Raw genomic sequence first — 24,189 nt, forward strand, 5'->3', positions numbered from 1 at the left:
ATGGCCCACTACAAACAAGCAAGGAATGTTATCAGATCGTTTAAAAAGTAACAACCTGGCACCACTGGTGTTGGAAGTGCTTAATGGGGTGCTTAATGAATCAAGGCCATCTTGACTTGGGATTACAAAGCCGAGCAGAATCTTAAGTGTGTGAGAAAGGCTGACAGTAAAAATGAAAAACAAACACAGAAAAATAGGAATTTACTGTCTAGTGTCAGGTTGATAAGATAGAGAGATATGTTGGCAAAATTATGTTTTACTTTCACCTCTGGAACTGTGAATCTTAGCATGACTGTTCTGCGGTTTTTTGTAATCTTTGCTGTATATATTTCAAACCTTGCAACTGCGCAGATGACACTCAGACTTTCATCAAGCTCCTTTTGCGTCTGTTTGTCACTCGCCGACTCCTTGTCCACCCTCTCGACGACCCTGTTCCCTTCGGACTGAACTGCCCCGGTCTGGGCTGGTCCGTTGCAGAAATTGCCACAGTCTCCCCAGTCTTTACCAAACAACACCTTGCTGAATCAGCAGCCATCAGCACTGAGATAAGATCCTCAACCAGCCAAGATTATGGCTCACTGAAGTCTCAGGTGCCCCTTAGTACTTGAGCAATAAAGCTTTTTGTTGTTGTTTTGTTTTTGTTTTTTGTTTTGTTTTGTTTTTTTGTCTTTTTGAGACAGGGTCTCCCTGTAGCCCCAGCTGTCCTGGAACTCACTATGTAGACCAGGCTGGCTTCAAACTCACAAAGATCTGCCTGCCTCTGCCTCCAAAGTACTGGGATTAAAGGCATGTGCGTATATGCGTATCAGTATAATGCCATTGCATACTTACTAGACCTCAGTGTAGTGTAAGCATAGCTTTTATGTGCTCTGCAAAACAAAAATTGGTGTGACTTGCTTTATTACAAGGTAGAAGGGTCATCCTTACATACCAGCTGTGACCTGCGTGTTGTGGGACTCACTTTATTTGGAGGTGGAACTGAGCTCAGTATCTCTGAGGTATGCCTATTCTTCATTTCATGCATATTGGTTTCTGGATGTTTGCCTTGTTCCTTTGTTTAGAACTGATTTCCTTGATTTTTTGTTTTCCTTGGCTCTGTGTTGGTGTTTGCATATTAGACAACCTTGACACTCTATTGTTATATTAGACAACACAGCCATGTTTCCCAATCTTCATGGACTGGCCTCCCTCTATAGAGACTTGCCCATCAACCCATCCAGCTACTTTGAAATTGTCTCAAATCTTAGTAGCTCAACTCTGCTTCTTTGTTCTTAGTGAGCCCCAGGCATACAGCATATGCTGTCTCGTTAGTGTTCGGAGTCAAGTAATACTGAAGTAGCCCCACAAGAGCTCAATCTTTGGACACTCTGTCCAACTCATGTTCTTTCATGATTAGTCTTTACTGAGCCCTGAGAACCTAGGGTGACAAGTTGTAAGTTAGCACCAACATACCCACACTCTACGGTCTACTGGGCCTTAGGTGGCTAGGGTACACTAGATCCCATTATCCCAGAATAGGCAAGACAGAAGCCTGTCTTTTGAGCAGCCTCCAAGAAAGTTGAGCTTCATATTCCAGTTCTTTCTTTGGGGAGAAGTTGAGAGCTAGGTGGGTTTTGTTCACTTATTTTCTGCTACACTTGTGTGAGAGGCCCTTCAGAAAGTCCTGAACAGGCTTGAGCCTCAGCCACTTAATACTATTGTTCTGTCCGTGCTTCTTCAACTTCAATGCATCCATTAAATGCTTAAGGATCTTGTTTAAGTGTGGACTCTTAAATCCCGAAGTCAAAGTAAGAGCCAGAGATTCTGTATTTGTTAGCTTTGGCTAATGCCAATGCCATGGATCACATGTTGAGTAACAAGTACCTAGCAAATACACCCTTGTCTGTCTCATTTCCTGCTCTTAGGATCACCTTGCAGTCATGTCCCAGTGATCTGTTTCTCAATCTAGGACAAGTAGTATTGATCCATCAGTTCCACTTCTAGGAATGTATCATATCTTTATTCATATGTGTAAAAAATAATGTTATTGCAATATAATGTATTACTACATAATAACAAAACACTGGCAACAATGTAAGTAGAGTTCTCTTTACCTTTTTATGGGGGGGGGGTGGCAGGCTGTCCCTGTAGCCCCAGCTGGCCTGGAGCTCACTATGTAAACCAGGCTGGTCTCAGGCTCACAAAGATCCACCTGTTTTCTGCCTCCCGAGTGCTGGAATTAAAGGTGTGCACCACCACTCCTGACTGCTATTTACCTTTTTAATTAATCTATTGTTTTTGACCATTTCATACCCATATATAATACATTCTGGTCACACTCATACCTCCCTTGTCTCTTCTTCCCCCACCAACCGCCATCCCACCCCATCCCCTGCTCCTCCCACCAAGTCTCCATCCCATATTCATGTCCTTTTTTTACCTTGAGACCCACTGGGTTTAACCAGGACCGCCTGTGTGAGCATGGGTGTGGAGCTATCCACTGGAGCATAAATAACCTGTACCTATATCACTGAAGACAGTGACTTCTCTCCCAGAAGCCCTAGACTACCAGTAGCTCCCTTGGTCAGGAAAGGACCCCCTGATCCCCTCCCCCATCTATGGCTGAATGTTTTGGGGCACAGGCCCAATTCAGGTAACTGCGGCCACTATGAGCTCGAGTGCCATTGCCATGTCATGCCCACTAGACAGTGCTTCACAGCTCTCCTCCCCATCATCTGGCTCTTTAATTATTTTCTGCCCCCTCCCTCTACTGTTGTGTATCCTGAGCCTTGGAGTAGGTAACATGGATGTCTGATTTAAGACCGAGCTTAGATTACTGTTCAGATGATTTATAATACACTTGTGTTATGGGTTATTACCTAGCTGTTAAAAAAACAAAAGGACCAAGTGTAGTGATACATACCTATAATCCCAGCACTCAAGAGGCTGACACAGGAGGATCGTTGAGTTCAGGGCTAGCTTCAGCTACATAGTGATATCCTGTGATAAACACACCAACAAAGGGATTCTACATATTGAATAAAAAGTTTTCAAGGTGTTGGAAGAGGTTGGCGGGAAGAATGTAAGAGCCGAGGAAGGGGTGGAGTATTAACTGCAAATGTCCTCCAACCACTGTGCCTGCAAGCTATAGTCACAACTCCTTCCCACGCTCACTAAGGAGTTGAGGGGGGGAGTCAGTTACCCTTCCCGCCCAATCCTCAACCTTATCTGCATATGCAGGGCGGGGGGGGGGCGGGTATATAAGTGGAGAACACCAAGAGACACCTCTCACCATTTTGTGCAGCTGTCGAGAGGTCACAGGATCTGTATTTGAGTGTGGACTTCACAGCACAGCCTTAAATGTGGGGCACCCACTCTTGTGTAAAACCCCTACCCTATGCTCTGTTTAAAAAAAAAAAAAAGTTTTCAAGGTGTATGGTAAGTATAAGAAGCAGAGAACAATGTAGTATGTATAGTAATGCCTCCATTTGAAGGATGTAAAGAGAATTTAATCATTATATAGCTTTATATACACAGTGACTTAGGGAATATAGAGGAAAATTTGATACTGGTTTAAAATGGGTGTTTGGGACAAAGAGAAGACTTTTTCCTAGTAATACCCTTTACACATTTTAAATGTTTGAACCACGTGATTAACTTTTGAATTGGAGTTTCATGTTTGGTCTAAAGGTGTTTCTTCCCTTTGCACCTCAGTGCACTTGTAGCAGCGTTTGTCACATATTTAAACTGGGATGGAAAATACCCGTGTTGTCTGTCATCACTTCACTGTGTCCATATTTTAGTTTTCCAGTAGATTCTAAGCTAAATTATAAGCTGTATTCTACATCTATTTTTAAAAGTATTACCATCAGAGCAAAACATTATGTATGTAGTAAGCACTGTGTAGCTCTCTGCCAAACATTTCCACAGCCTACATTTGGCTCTGCTGTCGCAGCAACGCTACAGTAGAACAAATGGGCTTATGGCCTGAAACTCCGTGAACAGAGAGTTAGGAGGTTGCCACAAGAGGAAAGAATATTGGTACTTAAAAAACTTGAATTATAGCAAAATGGCTTTATTCTAAGACAGTTCAGACATAGTTTTAATGAATTCTTATTAAAAGGAATATAGTTTTTAAGATTTTAATTTTCAAGAATTAAACTTCCAAAATACCTTAGAAATCCACTTATACCCTCAGCCTCTGGTCATGGTCAAAATCTAATGGGTATCTGAGTATCCATTATGACCCAGGTCTTTAGTAGGCCCAGCAGGTGCAATGGTGAGCAAAACCAGACATGGTTTTACACTCACTGAACTTACAGAGCATATGTTCATATTTGAGTAATTATAAATTATGTGCTTTAAAGAAAAGGGATAGATTCTCTGGGATCAGGAAATATAGTGCTTTAGTTGAGTTCCAAACAATACAGAGAATGTGCAAAGTCCACCTCATTATAGTTCTTGTCAAATACTTAAATCTTTCAGGCGAGGCATGGTGGCACATGCCTTTAATCCCAGCACTAAGGAGGCAGAGGCAGGCAGACCTCAGTAAGATAGAAGCCAGCCTGGTCTACATGGTGAGTTCCAGGCCAGCTAAGACTACAGGGAGACCCTGTCTCCAAAAAAGAAAAAATATTTCAACCTTTAATTTTCATTGTTATGTAACAAACCCATCCCCACAACTTGAATGGCTTAAAACCAGAATTTATTATTTTGCGAAAATTCTGCTAGTCTTCCCTAACCCCATTCCTTTTGGTACAATGAGCTGCTGGCTAGCCTGCTGGCTAAGCTGTTGGCTGGGCCCACTCTATACAGTCATCTTGTATATGTCTTAGTGTGTGGTGGGGACAGAGAGGGGTTGTACACTTGGCCAGAGGACGGACGTCTCCCTCTGACATTTGACACCATTTGTTGAGACAGTGTCTCACTGAATCTAGACTGGCTGACCAGTAAGCTTCCTGGATCCTCCAGCCTTCACCCTCCCAGCACAGAGATTATAGGCATATACTGCCGTGCTTAGCTTTTTCACATAGGTGCTGGGATTTCAACTCAGGACCTCTTGCTTTCGCATCAAGTACTCTTACCCACTAAGCCATCTCCCCAGCTCATATATTGTCTTTCTCACCAAGCTTCCTTATGGCCTGGTAGTCCAGGATTCTAAGAGGGTGAAGGCAATAGCCACAAAGTTTCTTGAGGCTTGGGCTCTGGAACTTGCCCTTTAGTATGCTGATTAAAGTAAGTGAAAAGCCTCATCTGTAGTCAAGGCATGAGGAAGTAGATTCTAGCTCTTGGTAAATGAAACTGCTATGATTTTTGGAAAATCTATAACCTATCAGGTACCTATCCAATGCTAGTTACATACCTAAGCATTGTTTTAAGAAATAAAAATCAAACATAAGATACAGTAATTTATAATTTGCCATTTTTTTTCCTTTTCCTTTAGGATATAAAATATTTGTGAGTTGTTTCATTTCCCATAAAAGTCAATGTTTGCGAACATTTTTCTGTGACAAAAATGAATCATTATTAAATTAATATAGTATAAAAAGTTGAACCTTATTAAGTTACAGGAAGAAAGGCATTGGGGATTATTTAGTCTCCCTAAATTTTCAGTAAATATATATATTTTGTAGTCAGGAGAGTTAAGGTCAGGGTTGGGGAGACAGCACATTCAGTTAAAGGACCTGAATTTGATCCCCAGATCTCATATTAAAAAGCCAGGCGTAGTGGTTGGTTTATGCTTGTACCAGTGCTGGGAAGATGGAGGCAGAAACCCTAGGGACTCTGACTGGCTAGATCCAAGACAATGAATGACCCCGCCTCAAAACTCTTAAAAGTAATTTCTTCCCAGCTCAAAGTTTGTCCTTTTGGCTAGTTCTGAATGAGTGAGTAAATAGATATTACAAATAAAACTAGTGACAAAGATTAATTACCTGGAATGGGGAGGGGGTATAGGAAACATTACTGGAAATCAAAAGGATTTGATTTGCTTACAAAATTATTTTATGAGTAGTAATACCATTTAATTTTTCCCCCAATATTTTTAAAATCCTAGAACTCTAAGAATGCTGCTTTTCTTCTGATGGAAAGTGACAGACTTATCTTCAGTTTACCTAGAGTAAAGTGGACGGAATCAGCATTGTCCATGGCGTTCCAGCTCCAAGGAGAGTGTGTTGCATTTATTGTAGAAAACTTCCCTAAGGTCATTCAGAGTGAGAGCTTCGCTCTTCTCTTGCAGGTACTGTGTCTAAAGTATATGCTGTATTTAGTCCCAGCTTCATGTTTTGATTTTAATTATGTAAGAGATTTTAAATTCAGGTTGCCTTTGATTAAATTAGTCTGATTTAAATAAATTCCACAGCAGATGGCATGTTTGTAGCAGATTTAGAGCAGGGATGGATAGGATTTTTGGCTCAGATAAGAAGGCAGGAGGGACAGGTTTGAGTGCCCTGGCAAGGCACGTTGTAATTCTAGCCAACTCTAGCCCTTACTCACCATAACCACATTTTAGAAACCAAAGTTGTCAAGATAATGTTTTGATCAATATTGGGTCCTTGAAAAATCCCCCGATTTGGGATGGAGTTACTTTCTCTAAAATTAGTCATCAGATAACTAACTCCTTTTATTTATTTCTAGGTTAAGGTTAAGTGCTTAAAAACAGTGTTTGCGTGTATGTGTGTATATATATGTACCTGTTCAGTCTTTTAAAAAGGAAGGGAGGAACAATTATGGTTTCTGTTTGACTTCATATAGCCAGCTATGGCGGTTATACTGGTTTATACTAGACTATAGCATTTCTTCTGTATTTTCATGTGTTTCATGAAATGTTGAATTCTGTATTTTGTAGTCACAGGCAATGAGCAGCACGGCTGAGCTGTTGGACAAAATTCTTAAAGCAATTGAAGAAAATATTACCACTGAAAATAGTTGCTCTCACCTTATGGCTGTGGACACCTTACTGAATTCTGAAAGTACAAAGGAAATGGTACTGAATGTAACAGAATTCATTAAAATAATATAGTATTTGAAGTGGTTTATGATTTTAAATTGAGTATGCATTTTAAATGTTGCACGAGTTGTTGAAGTTAGGCAATGGACATCTGGGGGCTTGATATGGTCTCTTATATATATTTAGATTATTCCCTAATAAGACATTTTAAAATTCTTTTTGCCTCCAAATTGGCATTTTATTAAAGTTTATGCTTTGGCTGTTTGGCTCATTAATTCTAAACATAGTTGGGTACTTAGCAATATTTGGCACAATGCAATACTATTTCTCTGTGATAACTACATTAAACTTACATATATAAAATGTATTTAGTATTTTTAATCATTAGTGCCTTCTAGTTTATAATCTTAATATATGCTTAATTCCTTTTTCTCCAAACAAATCTTATTTTTAAATTTAGAATAAGTAGGAAAAATCAAAGTTTAAGTATTACTTAATTTTAAATGCATTTAATCGGTGATGGTAACATAATTACCAATTATTGGCATTCTTATTCTTATTATGTAATAATAATAAAATACTTCATCAAATTTCTTATTATTCCATAGAGTATTTAACCTTGTAATGTCACAGTTGATTTGGAAAGGCTGTGGAAGATATTCATATAAAGGCCATTGCTGTTTAAATAGCATTTAGTTGAAAAGCTAACATCTAGGTTCATGTTCACTGTGAAACTCTGTTAATGAGTAAGCCTCATGAATAACATGCGCCCGATGGTCTTAGAAATGTAAGTGATGACATCATTGATCTAGCTTCGGAGTAAGTAGATTCGGAAGGAATAATGACTGGTTGCTATGACAATGTGGCTTTCACCAGCTGCTGATTTGTTGCCTGAACATAGGGTTTTACGTGCAAGATCCAAGCTCTGCGTGATAAGCTGTGGGTCTTCCTGGTTCAGTCTTTCTATGCTGTTCGTCACACAGAAAGCTGGAAATTGATGAGCACAGATGATCAACAGAAAATCCAAGCAGGTATGTTAGCCTTGGAATTTTTTTGTTCTCATATTATGATCTTTGTGGCAGCAGCTGTTTTGAAGGCATTCTGAATAGTGATTAGATCAGTATGTGTGTGCTTCTGTTCAATGGTAGAGTGCTAAGGAAAACTAGTGATGGTATGTTAGGGCAGTTTGAACAAATCATGCTTTTTTTGCTCTTCTTAGAAAATGAAACTCCTTTCCTTTGTATATACATACCAGTTTTTAATCCTACTGTATACTGGCTACAGTATGCCAGCCAAATTTGCTTTAAAAGGTTCTTATGAAGAGGTTAGAAGTATAAAAGAATATAGTCTGTATAGTACAGATTACCAAGCATACTTTCTTCCCTCTTTTAAAATATATTTTACCATAGGACTTTTCCATCTTTCCTCAGAACATAGCCTTCCTTCTACCTAGATTAGATGGCTTTATTTCACAATTGATTGGTTCAGGGATGCAGTCTGTGCTATTGCGGAGTGTCTCTCAGGAGCTGCACAGTGATCTCTGACATTTAATTGGTACTATTTGAAACATTAGCATTAAACAATAGATGTATATCAATCAGAGAGTATGTTTGTTTTAAAATATTAAAATAAAATTTTAAGGGTGTGGAACTAAAAATGGCTTCATGACTGGTTTGGGGTTAAAGCAGGTGCCTCAGGAATAACAGTGGCAATATTGAGCAGCTGTACTTTTTAAATGTCTTAAGCCAAGAGACATATTCTCTGAATCAAACATTTTAGTGCTATGCAAGCCTTATGTGATAAAATATACTGTACGTATATTAAATTCTTAAGCGGTAAGTTCAGATTGTGACCTGATCAGTCTTGCAATATAGCATGATAAAGCAACTAGATGTAATTTAAGAGCACTTTTCAAGGAAATTCCATTTTTCAAATAACAAAAATCATCCGCTCTTTAGAAATGGAACATTTTTTCCCCTGTTACTTTGTGCTGATTTTCAGATGCTGTTTTTCTTTACTACAAAATCTGTGCAATGTGAAGAAACAAACTAAGATCCGTATTCCTTGACTAGGTGTCCTTCAAGCTTGTGTCTGACTGGTAGCAAACTTTGCTTTACTCTGTTTTAGAGGATTTCATAGTTAAGTTGAACTTTGGTGTTTTTTAATTTTTCAAAGCAATAATAAAAAGTCCACATAAGTAACCATACACATATTTAAACAAACTGTCTTTAGTAATACAGTTAATTACCAGAAAGAACTTTCCATTCTGTCACATGGCATCAGTGTAATACTTTAAAATCTTAACTACGCTGAACTACAATGAGTCTTGACTCCTTGTTATAGTAGTTGCTGCTTTGGGAAATCTAGATGAAGGGGTCTTCTGGGTTACCTTTGTTCTAACATTTCTTGTGTTCTTGTTGACGTACTGATTTGGGGCGGGGACAACTTTTCCTCTTAATTCCTTTCTGTGTGTTATTGTGCAAAGTCATTTACGTGCTGCAGATCAGTCCTTATAATGCCATTTCAGGCTCTTTGTCTTACAGCACGTACCCTATAGAACAGATTATAGAAGATGCACGATGTTATTACCGATAATGTAATGCATTTGATTAGCTGTTTTACTAAAATCAAATAAAATTTAGAAATTATTTATAGAGGTATAGTTCTTCAAACTAGATCTTCAAGCTTTGTGGCCCTTCAAAAGAAAGAGATGCATCAGCTAAATGGTACTTGTTCTCGTATCATCTCTGTACATTTTTACTGGTGTCATTCAAATTCTCATTTAAAGAGTATAATCAGGAGTTCTCCAATAATTCCCTGTAAATATAACTTACAAAATGAATTTTTATGTAATCCTAAGGAAAAGAGATGAGTTTGAGGATTATTTTTTGCTTTATTTTTAGCAGAACTATATAATTTTCCTCTTTCCACATTCCTCATGACAAACTTGTATAACCAGAAAATATTTACTTTCAAAAGATCATTTTTATATTTGTTGGATATTTTCTCATTTGATTTTTTTGAAATTTTGAAAACTAAATGAAATCAATTTTCTAAAAATTCAGTTTGAGAAAAATCTGGTATTTTAAAACTATATGACTCTTTAGTGTAAGATTTTACATTTCTTATTTAACTTTAAAAACATAAAATTTTGGGGGCCAGAGAATAAGATTAGAAAGTAGGTCCCTTATTCTAAAACATAAGAAGAAATTGCTTTGCATACTAGTTTGGTTTCAGGATTATTTAAAAAAAAAGTTTCCATCAAATATTAACCTTTTCTCTGCTGGCATTCTATTTTCCCTGAACTTATATGGTACTAACAATGTTTTCAATAAAAATAAATTGCTGGGTTTTTCTCCACAGCTGCATTTGACAAAGGTGATGATCGAAGACTTGGCAGAAAGCCTGTACTCACTAGCTCCCAGGTAAACGTCCAAAATTGTGTAGTGAGAAAAACACCAAACTATCTAAATTTTATTATTTTGTATTTCAGAATAGTTTTTAGATTTTTTTCATTAATGATATTCTAAAATTGAAGTAATTTTGAGTCTTGCAAAAAATCAACATAGCATTTGAAATGTAAATTTTAAATGATGTCAAATTCTTATATCCAGTTGGCATAGGGGAAATGTGTACTTTTATTCATTTCCTTGACAACTTTTTGGCAGATAATATACTAGAGCTATTCCAATAGATGAGGAGTTATTTAGAAATCTAGATCCAGTTCAGAGTCCACTTTTTAATTAACCTACTTTATTGCAAAAATAGGTTTCACTTGTTCCAATTCTCTATACTAATATTTTAATTCACATATTTTGGGAGTGAAAAAAAGCAATCAGTATCAAGAGCATTTAGTGTTTTAACTGTAGATTTTTTTTTTTGGTATGCTGCTACATGGTATCCAAAGTGGGCAGATTTTAAAACCAGTAAGAATGGTGATCGCTGGGGCTTGGGGTGAAGGGCGGCATACAGAAAACATGAAAAGTTCTAGAGGTCTGTTATATAAGGTCATATAGATAGGGCCACTGTACACTATGCTTAAAATGTTAGTAATTTTTTAAATGCTTGCTTAATATAACATGAATGTATTTTTCTTCCTTCTAAATGTTACTAATAATAATTAGACTCCAAGAAAACTATAGCCATTCAATGAAATATTTTAAGTACAAAATTATACTAATCTATGCATGTTCCAGTGATAAGATAGAACCATTAGTAGAGCATTCCAGTTTAGAAAGCAGAGAACATATGGTCTCTGGAAACTAGAGAATCCTGTTCTCTTCCTTTATCATCCAGTAGTAGGAACCACCACTTTTCCAGCCATGACATAGTTCTCATGGCTTAAGGGCAGATTTAAGCTCCAAGTGTTTCAAGTTAGAAACTGTAATAATGGTGGGTTTTGTCAGCAAACCTCCTAGGATTGTTTTCTGGAATGTGTTTCATAGTATGTTTATGCTGACATGTCCTAAGACATAATGCCATCTAGCATCTATTGAGTTTGAGAGTTACACACCATAGCTCCTCTTAGAGGCTGATAATGCAGATTGCACCTTCAAGTGCTGAGAAACACTGCCAGAAAGAATGCTTGTTGTGCAGGAAAGAACACTTGCTAGGCATATTGGTGCACTCCTATAATCCCAGCACTTGGGAGGTAGATGCAGTTCGAACTCAGACCCTGTCTCAAAAAACAAACAAAAACCCACTCTTGAATTCCATTTCATCCAAAATTTCCAATTATATAAATATGGAAACCACTACAGTTCCTCACAACATACTCTAGGATAGCAGACCTTAGGACATTTTTTTTTCCTATGTGCCTTTTCCCCAACATCTTTGCCTGGTTTTTGATGTTTGTTTTCTGCAGTGTTGGCAATCTACCGCCACAGAATACTAGGCACTCTCCTGCCACTGAGCTACATCCCCAGCCTTTCCCTCTGACTGTTAATCCTTTCAGAAATTAGTCTCTCTGCTTTCTGTTCCCCTTGCTTTATAGCAAATCCAAACAAATTCTAATTGCTGTTTGTTTCAGAATATAATGGGGGGTGGGCATATACAAAACAGGATTGGCCATGAACTGGCCATTCCGTACATGGCAATTCATTATACTGTTCCGTCTTTTTATTATGTTTATAATGGTGATGCATGGTGGTGCACACCGGTAATCCTAGCACTGGGTACCCTGGGGCAGGAGGATTGTGAGTTCATGGCCTGCTAGACTATATAACAAGACCTTGCCTCAGAAGAAAAGAAAAGAAAGAAGGGAAATGAATACAAGAATAGAAGCACCTAAGAAGAGCTGCTTTTCATTTCAGAGGATTAGTCCTCTTTTTTTCATTTTTGTCAATAGAATGTAGTAACCATGCCCAGTTGGCGATATATTTATAAGAAATGGGCAAAAGCTTTGAAGATATAACACCGTGGCTTCCTAGAAATGCAAATACATTGAATCCACATCATACTATGTTATATTAATGTGAAGTTTCTAAAAGAGTGTATTTATCCCATGTAATACATAAATTTTATCCATAGCAAAATATTTCAAGTTCCAAAGATTTAAGGATAAACTAAGTAGGGTCAGTTTTAAGGGTGGGGTAGAGGTCTAACAGCAGAGCTTGCAAAGTTTTTTAAGTATTGAAAATTCAGAAATATTTTTCAGGTTAAGACTTGGTCAAGAAAATAAATGAGCCAGACATGGTAGTGCAGGCCTTTAATCCCAGCACTTGGGAGGCAGAGGCAGGCAGATCTCTGTGAGTTCAAGGCTAACCTGGGCTACATAGTTAGATCCTTTCTCAAAACAAGTCTATTTGTACTTTATAAACTGTTAGAATTCTAGTACACTGTTCTGAAGAAAACTATTCTCCACTCTAGAGACATGCATAATGTAAAGCTAAAGTACATTAATAACTTCCGGAATATCCCAGGTCCATTACAAAAAAGATTGAACAACAATCTACTGGTTCCTTTGTCACCTACCTTGCTTTTTCCTAAATTTAGCCTTTATTTATTTATTGTATTAAGCACATACATGTATGTACACACATATATGTTTTAGCTGAGATAATTTTTAATATAATCAGAAGCTTTTCTTATTTAGAAATCAGACTTTCAACTGTATGTCAGTATATACTTATCAGCAGTTAGAAAATTTTTCTGAGTCCCCAGTATGTTATGGGCATGGTGAGGGTTTAGTTATAAAGGGTATACAGCAAAGGCTCTTCCCTACATACAGCTTCATACAGCTTTGCCAGAGGAAGAAAAATCACTTACATATGTACAAAAAAAAAGACAATATAAACTTTGCATTTCATTCTAAAATTCCTACTAACTTTGAAGTTTTTGTTCTCTTTCCCATCAAAGTTGAGTCTAAGAAAAATGAGGAAGTAGTTTATTTAGTGCTTTCTGTTTTCCTCCTTTCCCATATTTCAGCTGTTTTAGGATGTCTTTTCTTCCACAACCTCCAGAGCCAGTGCTGTAATACCACCTTGAGTTTTCAGAACCTAAGCTTTTCCCACGTATGTTTGTTCCTTAAAAGCTTTTGTCTTTTGTTTAGTGCGGATTCCAAAAAGTAAATTATTCTTACCACAGAGGATTAAATAAATGCTTAATGATAACATTTCTGGCATTTGGGTTGAAGAATTTTGGGTGAAAATCTTTATAATGTCCCTCAGATTTTACATTTAGATGACTATATCCTTAGGGTAGTAAATCATGAGCTCACATCCTAATTCTTTATACCCAATTTCGTATCTAAGAAGTGAAGCTAGCTGTCGGAGCTGTTCATAGGATTGCTGTGAGGCGATACATGAAAAATGTTTAGCGTGGATCCTGAGACTGGGCCTCAAAGAGCCTTGGATATTGTTTACCCAAGACATTCTGGAAGCTCGGGGATTAACTCTACCATAATTTTATGAATTAAATAAACATTTAATGCTGTATTTCAGGTTTGTTTAGGGTAATACAGTCAGAGACACAAAGTTTTGATGAAGATGATAAAAGATAATCCAATTTTTGAATGGCTTTAAATCATAATATGAATTTTAAAAGGCTGGAGATACAGCTCAGAGGTAGAGCATTTGCCTAGCACAATATGAGCATTGCTAGATTTTTCCTTCAAAAAAACTACTTTATTGAAACAAAATATATGCCAAAGACTTCAGCAATTTCTGAGATTTTTTTTCTTCTTTTTAGCAAAGGAGACATGTTTCTGACTTTGGTGTTATAAAAAAGAAACCTTTGCCAGAAAATAACAAAAAAGGGTGTTGGACTTCTCTCTCTACTAATCGGAAGATGAAATCTGATGGATTAGGAGCATCTGGACATGCGTCAAGCATTAATAGAAATGGTATAAATAAAACCTTAAAGCATGATGATTTAAAGGAAAAGGATGGTATAAAAACATCTAAAGTTATGAAAGATTTGAAAACTGGGGAAAAAAGTATTCCTGGAAAGTCCAAAACTACAGTAAAGCCTGAAACAGAAAATAATAATAATGTGAAGTCAGAAGATCTGGCACCTAAAGTTGTGGAAAGGCCAGAAACAGCAGCAGCAGTGGGACCAAAATATTCAATAAATGGAAAAGGAATCAGAAATCAGGAAGGACAGATTGCAGGTGCCAGACCCAAGGTGCTCACTGGAAACCTGAATGTACAAGCCAAAGCCAAGCCCTTGAAAAAAGTGACAGGGAAAGATTCCCCGCTCCTCCCCACTGCAGGGCCTTCCAGCAGATCTACAAATTCAAGTATGGAGCTATTGATTACCACTGGGGGTCTAAATGAACGGAAAGAAAATGGGTCAGTGGGAGAGAAGTCTTCTGATCAGAAGCCATCGTTCTGTGGTGCTCCAGGAAGGATGGTGAAAAATGGAGTCGATAGTGTCAAAATTTCAACCGTAGGTGGGTTTTAGCACTCTTAATTTTTTTTTAATGTGTGTGTGTGTGTGTGGTCTTGTACATGCTAGACAAGCAATGTACATCCCCAACTCAACATTCTAAAAAAAATTAGTTTTTGAGACAGGGTTTCTCTAGTAACCCATTCTGGCCTCCAACCCATTATGTAGCTGAGGATGCCCTTGAACTTCTGATCCTCCTGCCTCCACCTTCCCAGTGCTGGGATAACAGGTGTGCATCATCATGCCTCTTTCATGTGATACAGGAGATCAAACCCAGGGTTTCGTGTATGCTACTCAAACTCTCTACCAATCAAGCTACATCCCCAGTCCTATGTTCTTAATTTTTAACAGCTCTAAATATTTAAAGTTCCTAGAAATAATGATCCTTTCAAGCTTTAATTGATTTCAAATGCCAAGAAGTTTTTTTTTTTTTTGTCTATGTGCATGGGCAAACTGAGAGAACAGAATCTTTCTACTTCAGCACTTGGTTTTGTTTAGTGTCTAACTGTAAATTTATACCAATTTGTTATATTTTTTAAGTATTCTTTCTCACGACTGACATTTCTTGATTTATAACAGTAAAATCTCGACCAGTTTCAAGAGTCACCAATGGAACATCCAATAAAAAAAGCATTCATGAACAAGACACTAATGTAAATGGCAGGTAGGTCTCCTTTTGATGTTTTACCTACCTTTCTCTGAAAGCTATTTATGTGCTAACTTCTAATTAAATATTTTAAAGACTTTTCTTTGTTTAAAACTGATGTATTTTTCTAATGTTATTTTCAAACAATCTTATTTATTCCTATTTGTATAAAATGATTAGTGCAAAGTATTAAAAGTATCTCACTTTAAACTTAACCTTGTGATTGTACATTGCTTTATTATACTTGACCAACACTTAAACTTAAAGGGCTATGAACTTGGATTTCTCTATTGTCTTTTTTTTATTTATTATTTTTATTTTATGTGTACGAATGTATCACCTGTCATGCAGTGCCCACAGAGGTTAGAAGAGAGTGTCAGATCCCCTGGAATTGGAGTTACAGATGGTTGTTAGCTGCCATGTAGGTGCTGGAAATCAAACCCAGGGCCTCTATAAGAACAGCCAGTGCTCTCAACAACTGAGCCATCTCTCCAAGCCCTGGCTTTCTCTGTGTTCTAAAGAGATTCTCTTTTTATTTCTTGACAGAGTATTTCATACATGGGTGCTTTTTAAGTTCATGCTTTGGAATCTCACTGTAATGCTACATGCAAACTGTTTTTCTTAGTGTACTAAAGAAGGCCAGTGGCAGAGGGTCTGCTGATCCAGCACCACAGGTGATGCTGAAGAACAGAGGGAGTAGCAGTGGCCATGCTTCAGCCCAGCAAAGGACAAAGAGCACGCCGTCTACTCCTGCTGAAACTCGAGGTAAAGCTGAAGCAGTGCTGATGTCGCGATGATGACTGCCTTGTGTAGATGGGATGCAAAAGCTCTGACTTGCACCTTCAATAGCAAATAACCACGATCCGTGGCTTAATTTATTTTATGCTTGTCTTATACCATCAAGGTAAAAATTTAAGGATTTTTTGATGTTTTGGTATTTGGGGATCGGATTTAGTTTTTCTTGTCCTTTGTGGACAAATAACAAAAGGAGCACTGCTTTATCTCCGTTTCTGGTCCTTCTGTAGAGTATACCCATGTTTCTTGGAAGTTTCACTGATGACTATAGGACTTCTGTTTGCAAAACCAGCACCTATGAGTTCTTAAAATAACAACATAAGCTAGATGGCCGTAATTTGTAGAGAGGAAGAATTTTCCTCCAGAATTTATACTGTGCCTATTGCTTTCCAGTATTTTAAGAAAGGAATACTGATTAGATCATATACCTTACTAACCTAATAACTGATTTTAAATATTACTTTTTTCTGGGCATAGTGCCTGTAATCCTAGTATTTAGGAGGTAGAGGTAGGAGGATCAAGAGTTCAAGGTCTTCTTCAACCACAATAGCAAGCTCAAGTCCAGCCTGGGTTACATGAAACCCTGTCTCAAAAAAAAAAAAAAGGAAAAAGTGGGAGTAGGACAGGCTGTGGGAGATGGCTCATTTGGTCAAAGTTGAAAAAAACCAAGTGTGGTGGAACCTGCTAGTAATCCCAGCACTGGGAGGCGGAGACAGGTGATCCCTGAGGCTCACTGGCCCATTAGCCAGCCACCTAGCCTAATCAGTGAAACCCAGGGCCCAGGAAGTGACCCTGTCTCATAAATGACAAGGTGGACAGCTCCTGAGGAGTGACAGTTGAAGTTGAACTCTAACCTGCACACACATTAAACATCCACATGTATAAGAGCAATTTGTAAAATCCTAAAAATAATTTTGATTTGCATTATGAATATTGAAAGTCTTTTTAAAAAGTAAGGCGAAGCCAGGTATGGTAACGTGTACCTTTAATCCTAGCGTTCAGGAGGCAGAGGTAGAGGTAGGTGGATGTAGGTGAGACAGAGGCCAGCCTGGTCTACATAGTGAGCTCCAGGCCAGCTATGGCTACAGGGAGACCTTGTCTCAAAAAGACAAAAAAATAAAAACAAAATAACAGCAACAAAAAAAAAACTAAGGCAGAGAAAAATTGTTCATATTCTAGTAATAGCTAAAAACTAAACATATAAAAAAATTTTATAGGCTGGGGATATAGCTCAGTGGTAGAGTGCTTTCCTGTCTTTCACAAGTCCCTGGTTTCAACCCCAACTAATGTCCCCCAACATACACACACACTGGTAATTGCACTTAGCAGATTTGAGTGCCCAAATATCTCTAAGACTTTAGTCAGAATAAACAAATGACGTCCCCAAATTAACCCTTCCTTTGCTGTAGTCAACAGTTCTTGTTTTCACTGTACCAAGTTGTTAGCTCTAATGATCAACGATCACAGTGTGCTGGTCTAGTGTAATGGCTTTATTCGTGTTTGAAGGAAAACTAATAATTTCAATAATTTTTCATTTTACATTTAGGTTGATTCTTTTTTTCAGCTGTTTAGAACTGTCTTTTTTAAAATTATTTATTTAATAACCACATACTTAGAAGAAGCATTTCATTACAACAGCGTTGACATATTCAATAACAATTTTCTGAGCTAAGATGCATCTCTTTCAAAATTGGCTGTAAATTTTTAGGTTTATAGTTGAATTAATACAGTTATACAATAATGAACTCAGTATAAGTCCTGTTTGCATATGTGTCTTTAATGTCTATGTATCTGATTATTACTAGTCACAGTCGGTTACACGTGGATCCTTAGTACCTGAGTATGGATATAAAGTCATCAGGTATGTGAGTTCTTTAGACTGGCCTCCAACTTGCTATGTAACCAAGTGTGACCTTGAACTTTTGATCCTCCTGTTTCCAACCTCCCAAATGCTATGTACCTAGATTGTACATCTTATTTGGTGGGAATATCTGTTCAAATGTTTTGTCCATTTACGAATTGGCTTCTCTTTATATTATAAATACATTATTTTTTTTAATTTTTAATAACTACATGATTAGAAGAAGCTTTTCACTACAGCTTTAACATATTCAGTAACACACTCCAGAGCAAGAGTACATCTCTTTCACCTGTGGGTGCAAGTTCCTAGGTTCACAGTTGAATTAATACAGTTATATAATATTGAACTCCGTATAAGCCCTGTAAGACATGAAATTGAATGAGTTTTTAACCTTTAAAAAAGATCTCCATTTAATTTTAGTATATATTATTCCTTTCAGACTCTTTGTTTTTGCTACTAACACTGAGATGCTGGCGCATCCATCTCTAGTATGTATATATCTGGTTATTACTAGTTATAATTGGTTGCACTTGGATCGTTGGTGCCTTTTTTTTAAATCCCTTCTCCCCACTAAAAAAACTACTTCAAAGGGAAAACCTTTCTTGCTGCTTTGATATAAAAAAATCAGATTTTCTGGTCTTACATATTTATGCAAATCCATCTTGGCATAAGGATCAAGGCTCTTTACTTGATGAAAGGAGATTCTATTTTAACAATTTTTTGCTAAAATCCTGAAGAGTCCCTCTTTATTTTAAATATGAATAGGAAAATCTTTTTACTTTGTCATTGTCCAGTGGCTACAGATATTAGCTGTTACCCTTTTGTTACTTTATTGGTCTTATTATCTCTAAAGTGATTTGAAAACATTAAAGTTCACTCTGAATTTGAGAGTACATTGTATTTCTTAACTCTCTTTTCTTAGGATCCCAAGGAGAGTCACCACATTCTATAAAATCTTCTGTCTCTTCAAGGCAATCTGATGAAAATGTGACCACGTTGAACCACAGTACAGCTGCAGATAAACAAATACCTAAGAGAAAAATTGTCAAGCAAGGACACACAACTTTGCTGAAGGCTAATGCAAAAGTGGTGTCAGTACCTAAAAACCTAGGTCAGTCCAAGAAGGGTGAAAGCTTGAGTAATAAAGAGTCAAAACAGAAAGTGCTTCCAGTGCAAGTTATGCTGAAAGCTCAGTCTTCATCTCAAAGACTTTTGAAAACTGAAGCAACTATTGTCCAAAAAAGCACACTTCCCAATGTGCACGAGAACAAGAACAGCACTACTGATCAAAAGCCTCACGGGTCTATGTTAAACCTCACTTCTGAAAAGAGTCGTATGGAAGCAATCCAGTCAGCATGCAGACACAACCCACAAAAGCCGATAGGTAATCAAGAAAAAAAGCCACTGGTGGTGGAATGTCAAAACACTTCAAAGCTGGACAAATCAATACAACAGGAATTGAAATTAAAACAGATTGCCTTAGATCAAAGTGCATTTCCCAGTTACAAAGACATGAATCATTGCAATGCAAATTTGAACTTTCTTAGCACCACTGCTCTAAATCCCATGATTTCAAATCCAAGTGAAAACTCCTTAAACTCTAATCCAGTTTCTGATGTAGACTCACCAAATGCAAAGCAAATCCATTTACCATCAGATAGAGAGAAACAAGTAGGGAAAAAAGATGCAAATAAAAAGTCAAGCATGAATTGTGTGAAAGATGTTTTACGCTGCGTTCCTGAAAGGACAAGTGGTCCCTTAAACTCTCTTCAGGATGACAGAAAATCTGAAATTCATGCAGAAGAGCCATCAGTTCCCAGCCAGTCACCTGATGACTCTGCTACAAAATATGCTAGATACACCACAGCCGACTCAGGCATTTCCTCCAAATGTTCTTTGGGACAACCATCAGGAAAAAATCCTAAAAATATAGACACATCAGAGAATCCAGAGAGCCATGAAACTCTGGAAGCTCCATTTATGGGTCGCTGGAATCTGGGCTCCAGTGTTGTGCATCAGAGAGAGAGCCCGGAATCGGACACTGGCAGTGCGACCACATCCTCAGACGACATAAAGCCCAGATCTGAGGACTATGATGCTGGAGGGTCTCAGGATGACGATGGGTCAAACGACAGGGGCATTTCTAAGTGTGGCACTATGCTGTGCCATGATTTTCTTGGGAGAAGCAGCAGTGATACCAGTACCCCTGAAGAATTAAAAATATACGACAGCAACCTACGAATCGAAGTGAAAATGAAAAGGCACAATGGTAACGAGCTTTTCCAGGTCAACTCGACAAGTGATGATGAGATTCCCAGGAAAAAAACAGAAATTTGTTCTTGCTCTGCAATAGTTCATCCTAGGGAAAAAGAAAATATTCCTCGAGGTAGTGTCCCATTTGCTCAGGAAGTGGATCAGGTTTCTTCATCAGCAGATGAAACAGAAGATGAGAGATCTGAAGCAGAAAACGTTGTGGGAAATTTCCCTCTATCTAACCCAGATCCTCAGCAGTTTCAGGGAATAATTAACTTAGCTTTTGAAGATGGGACTGAAAGTGAAAGTCGAGAGTTTTCTGCAGCTAAGAAGTTTAGAAGATCCATTTTGCTTTCGGTAGATGAATGTGAAGAGCTGGGATCTGACGAAGGGGAAGTCCATACTCCCTTTCCACCTGCTGTAGATTCTCTTTCGCCTTCTGATGTTTTTGATGGTGCTGCTCATGAGCATCATGGGAGGACTGGCTACTCCAGGTTCTCACAAGAAAGTAAAGACAATACGTTACAACATAAGCAAGAAGGTGAAAGCAACAGTGCATATAAAAATGAGAGCGTTCTCCTGAGTCCCAGTAGCAGTGACTCTTCAAGAAAAGATAAACAAAGTGTCTCAGCCACAGACCAAAAGAGCAGATTAGATGTCGTGTCCAAAGGAAGCCAGCAGCCTTTGCCAGAGGATAAAAAAGTAAACCATGGAAGTGAGGGGGCTAATGGCCTTCAGCAGCACAGCAAGTTCCTGGATAATGACATGAAATCTCAAGAAAGACCTTGTCATTTGGAGCTTCATCAAAGAGAGCCCAACTCTGACATACCAAAGAGCAGCTCAACAAAATCTCTAGACTCCTTCCGGAGTCAGGTTCTGCCTCAGGAAGGTCAAGTGAAACAGAGCCATTCTTCAGCTCCTGAGAAAGCCAATAATGCTTTATCTTCAGGTAATGTACAAAAATAGAAATGCTAAATGCATAGGAAAATAAGTATATAGAAATTTAAAGTTGTCTGTAGCCCTGAATGCTATATTTTAGTTAGAATGATTATTTAAGCTACAGTTTCAACTTTTAAACAAAAATTTAAATTTCTTAATATGAAAATGAGCTAGCTTTTCCTTATTGTTCACTTACAATTTTAGTGAATAATTAATAGCTAGTAAAAAAACTTGTTTATTAGACATAGACAACCTAGTAAGAGATTTTACATGGAAAAACAAAAAGAACTTAGTTTGGTGTCAGTTAAGTCTAATTTAATACAAGAATTCTTGACTGTTAGAATTTTTATTTTACATTGGATATGGTTTTTGGACTTGCTAATTAATATCTCAGAGGGCTGTGCAACAGCTATAGTAATACATACCTAAAAGCACTGAACTATTTTAACACCGAGATTGATTATTATAATTTATATACATTTTACAGAGGCTAAGATTTTCTTCAGGATCAGTATAATTCTATTCTAAAATTTTCAAATAAAAAGATGAATTTCCTAAAAGAGATTATATTTAGAAGTAATGATGATATATTAAAAAAAAGTCCAGGCTCATTTCATGTGCTTAGATGATTTCTCGGCTGTTTTGTGTTTTTGTCTTCCTTATTACAATAATTCAGACTGATGACCCACATTTTAAATATGCAATAGTGGCCGGTTGTCCAACTATTGTGTATCATAACTAAGAAAAGTATTGATCAGTAATCCCTATTCAGCAAAATCTTAAGAATGGGAGGTCTTTGGAAGTTCTATTTTTGTTTGTCCTGGCTTGCATCCTCCTTTGCATGTGCAATATACAAATACTATATTTAAGCCTTTAGATAAAGTGTATTTATTCCCCCATTTGGGACTGAGTTATTTTTAAAAGTCAACTTCAAATAACTGGGTTTTTTTCTCCTTAAGTTTCTATTGTAGTAAATTAGATATGTGTGTACTTTCTATGTTTATGTTTAAATAATTTATGTTATTTTCTGTATTACAAGTTTTCAAATTAAAGTATGGAAAATTGTTGTTAGTTACCTATGTTGATTTTGCTGCTAAACATTACCCTTGAATTTTTTAACAGAAAAATAAATGCCTCAAAAATTTTGTCAATTTTGTATAACTTATTTTTTCCATTTTGTGCTTTTGAGAGGAGGGGCTATCACTGTCATACTGTGTTAATATTGTTCTACAAGACTCTGAGGAGTGTGGACATGTGCAATTTTTACATTGTGTAGTATTATGAATTATTTCAGGAGACATAGATGATTGTGACACACTGGTCCAAACCCGTATGTATGACCACCGGCCTTCAAAAACCCTCTCTCCAATATATGAGATGGATGTAACAGAAGCATTTGAGCAGAAAATGGAATCAGAAACACATGTCACAGACACAGATTCTGAAGATGATCAACACTTTGCAAAACAGGATTGGACACTGCTAAAGCAACTGCTCTCTGAACAAGATTCAAACTTAAATGTCACAAGTTCTCTTCCTGAAGACCTAAATTTAGCACAGTATTTAATCAATCAGACACTCCTTTTAGCTCGAGATAGCTCGAAACCTCAGGGTACAGCACATGCTGACACTTTGAACAGATGGAGTGAGCTAACATCTCCACTTGATAATTCCTCAGCAAGTATCACCATGGCTAGTTTTTCCTCTGAAGATTGTTCACCTCAAGGGGAGTGGACAATTCTGGAATTAGAAACTCAGCATTAAGAGTCCTTAACGTTTTGAAAAAAATTAAACTATGCCACCTCTGTAATTTTTGATGCCTATATCATATTTAAATTATAATTGCATTAGCCAGATACAGACTGTCCTTAAAATTGATGGAGTCTTTCAATTTATTGAGGTAAATACAGCCTATTTATTAATACAATGTCACACGTTAAAAATGTTTTTCTAAATTTTTGAGCATGTTTTCTATAACTGTTAGAGAAATTAGAAGACTCAAGGAAATCTTTGCCTTTTTCTTTCCAACTTGATAATTTGTTCATTTATTCAAGAATTTCACATCTGCGCACAAGTAGATCGGTCCCTTTGCTTTTGGCTTTGCGTATGTCACCATAGTAATTTAATAATAAAAAACTTACTGTGTTTGTGTCCATTATATAAAGGTAACTCTGAATAACATTGAAACCCAGGCTGAAGTGGTTTAAGTTGATAGCTAAATGTTGGGGGAAGGGGGGCGCACTCAGCTTTCCTAGCAGTTCAGGTCTAGGAAATTGTGAAGCAAGTGAACCTCATATTTCAGCCACCTTGTTAGCAAAGTGGGAGATACGATTTCTTGTATCTCTTATTGGGATATATCCCAAGAGGCGTTTGTTCTTGGTGGGGCAGCCCTTTAATTCCAGCACTCAGGAAGCCCTGGAGGTGAGCTCCAGGCCAGCCTGGTCCACATAGCAAATTCCAGGCCAGCCAGACGTAGTGAGACCCTGTCTCAGAAAACCACAGAAAGGGGGACGGGGTGAATTATTTCATCTATGTAGACCCTGAAAGTTAAGTCACTTTCCATTTTCCATTTTGTCTGTGCATGCTACTGTGTGCACTATGCACATGCGCATTTCCTTGTGCCCACTTTATTTCTTTGATCAAACTTCTTTCAGTTTATAATTTGGGTAGATTTTTTAAAATGCTACTGGAAGTCCAGGCGTGGTGGCACATACCTTTAATCCCAGCACTTGGGAGGCAGAGGCAGGTGGATCTCTGTGAAATCGAGGCCAGCCTGGTCTGTGGCCCCAGCTGGGGCTATAGATCTTGGATACTGGTGGATATTTCCCTTTAAGGTAATAAGATTAGCATTTCTCTAAGCTTTATAGCTAATTCATCATT

General features: G+C 37.5%; 1 protein-coding gene across 7 annotated transcripts in view; it reads left to right on the forward strand.

Annotated features, from left to right (window-relative positions):
• The window catches only part of Kiaa1107 (KIAA1107 ortholog), a 99,615-nt gene extending 76,148 nt beyond the window's left edge, over positions 1 to 23,467 (forward strand). For all 7 annotated transcript variants that reach the window (XM_008826828.3, XM_029560490.1, XM_029560489.1 and 4 more), the window contains 9 exons: positions 6,035 to 6,217; positions 6,827 to 6,964; positions 7,830 to 7,959; positions 10,292 to 10,353; positions 14,117 to 14,819; positions 15,395 to 15,479; positions 16,087 to 16,226; positions 19,040 to 21,319; positions 22,604 to 23,467. In XM_008826828.3, coding sequence (XP_008825050.1) covers positions 6,035 to 6,217; positions 6,827 to 6,964; positions 7,830 to 7,959; positions 10,292 to 10,353; positions 14,117 to 14,819; positions 15,395 to 15,479; positions 16,087 to 16,226; positions 19,040 to 21,319; positions 22,604 to 23,073 — 4,191 coding nt within the window. In that variant the 3' untranslated portion in view covers positions 23,074 to 23,467. The remainder of the gene's footprint in view (positions 1 to 6,034; positions 6,218 to 6,826; positions 6,965 to 7,829; positions 7,960 to 10,291; positions 10,354 to 14,116; positions 14,820 to 15,394; positions 15,480 to 16,086; positions 16,227 to 19,039; positions 21,320 to 22,603) is intronic.
• Positions 23,468 to 24,189: the final 722 nt, after the last annotated feature.

This window comes from Nannospalax galili, unplaced genomic scaffold, assembly GCF_000622305.1.
Source record: "Nannospalax galili isolate Female #2095 unplaced genomic scaffold, S.galili_v1.0 scaffold451, whole genome shotgun sequence".
In the NCBI taxonomy this organism is placed as follows: Eukaryota; Metazoa; Chordata; class Mammalia; order Rodentia; family Spalacidae; genus Nannospalax; species Nannospalax galili.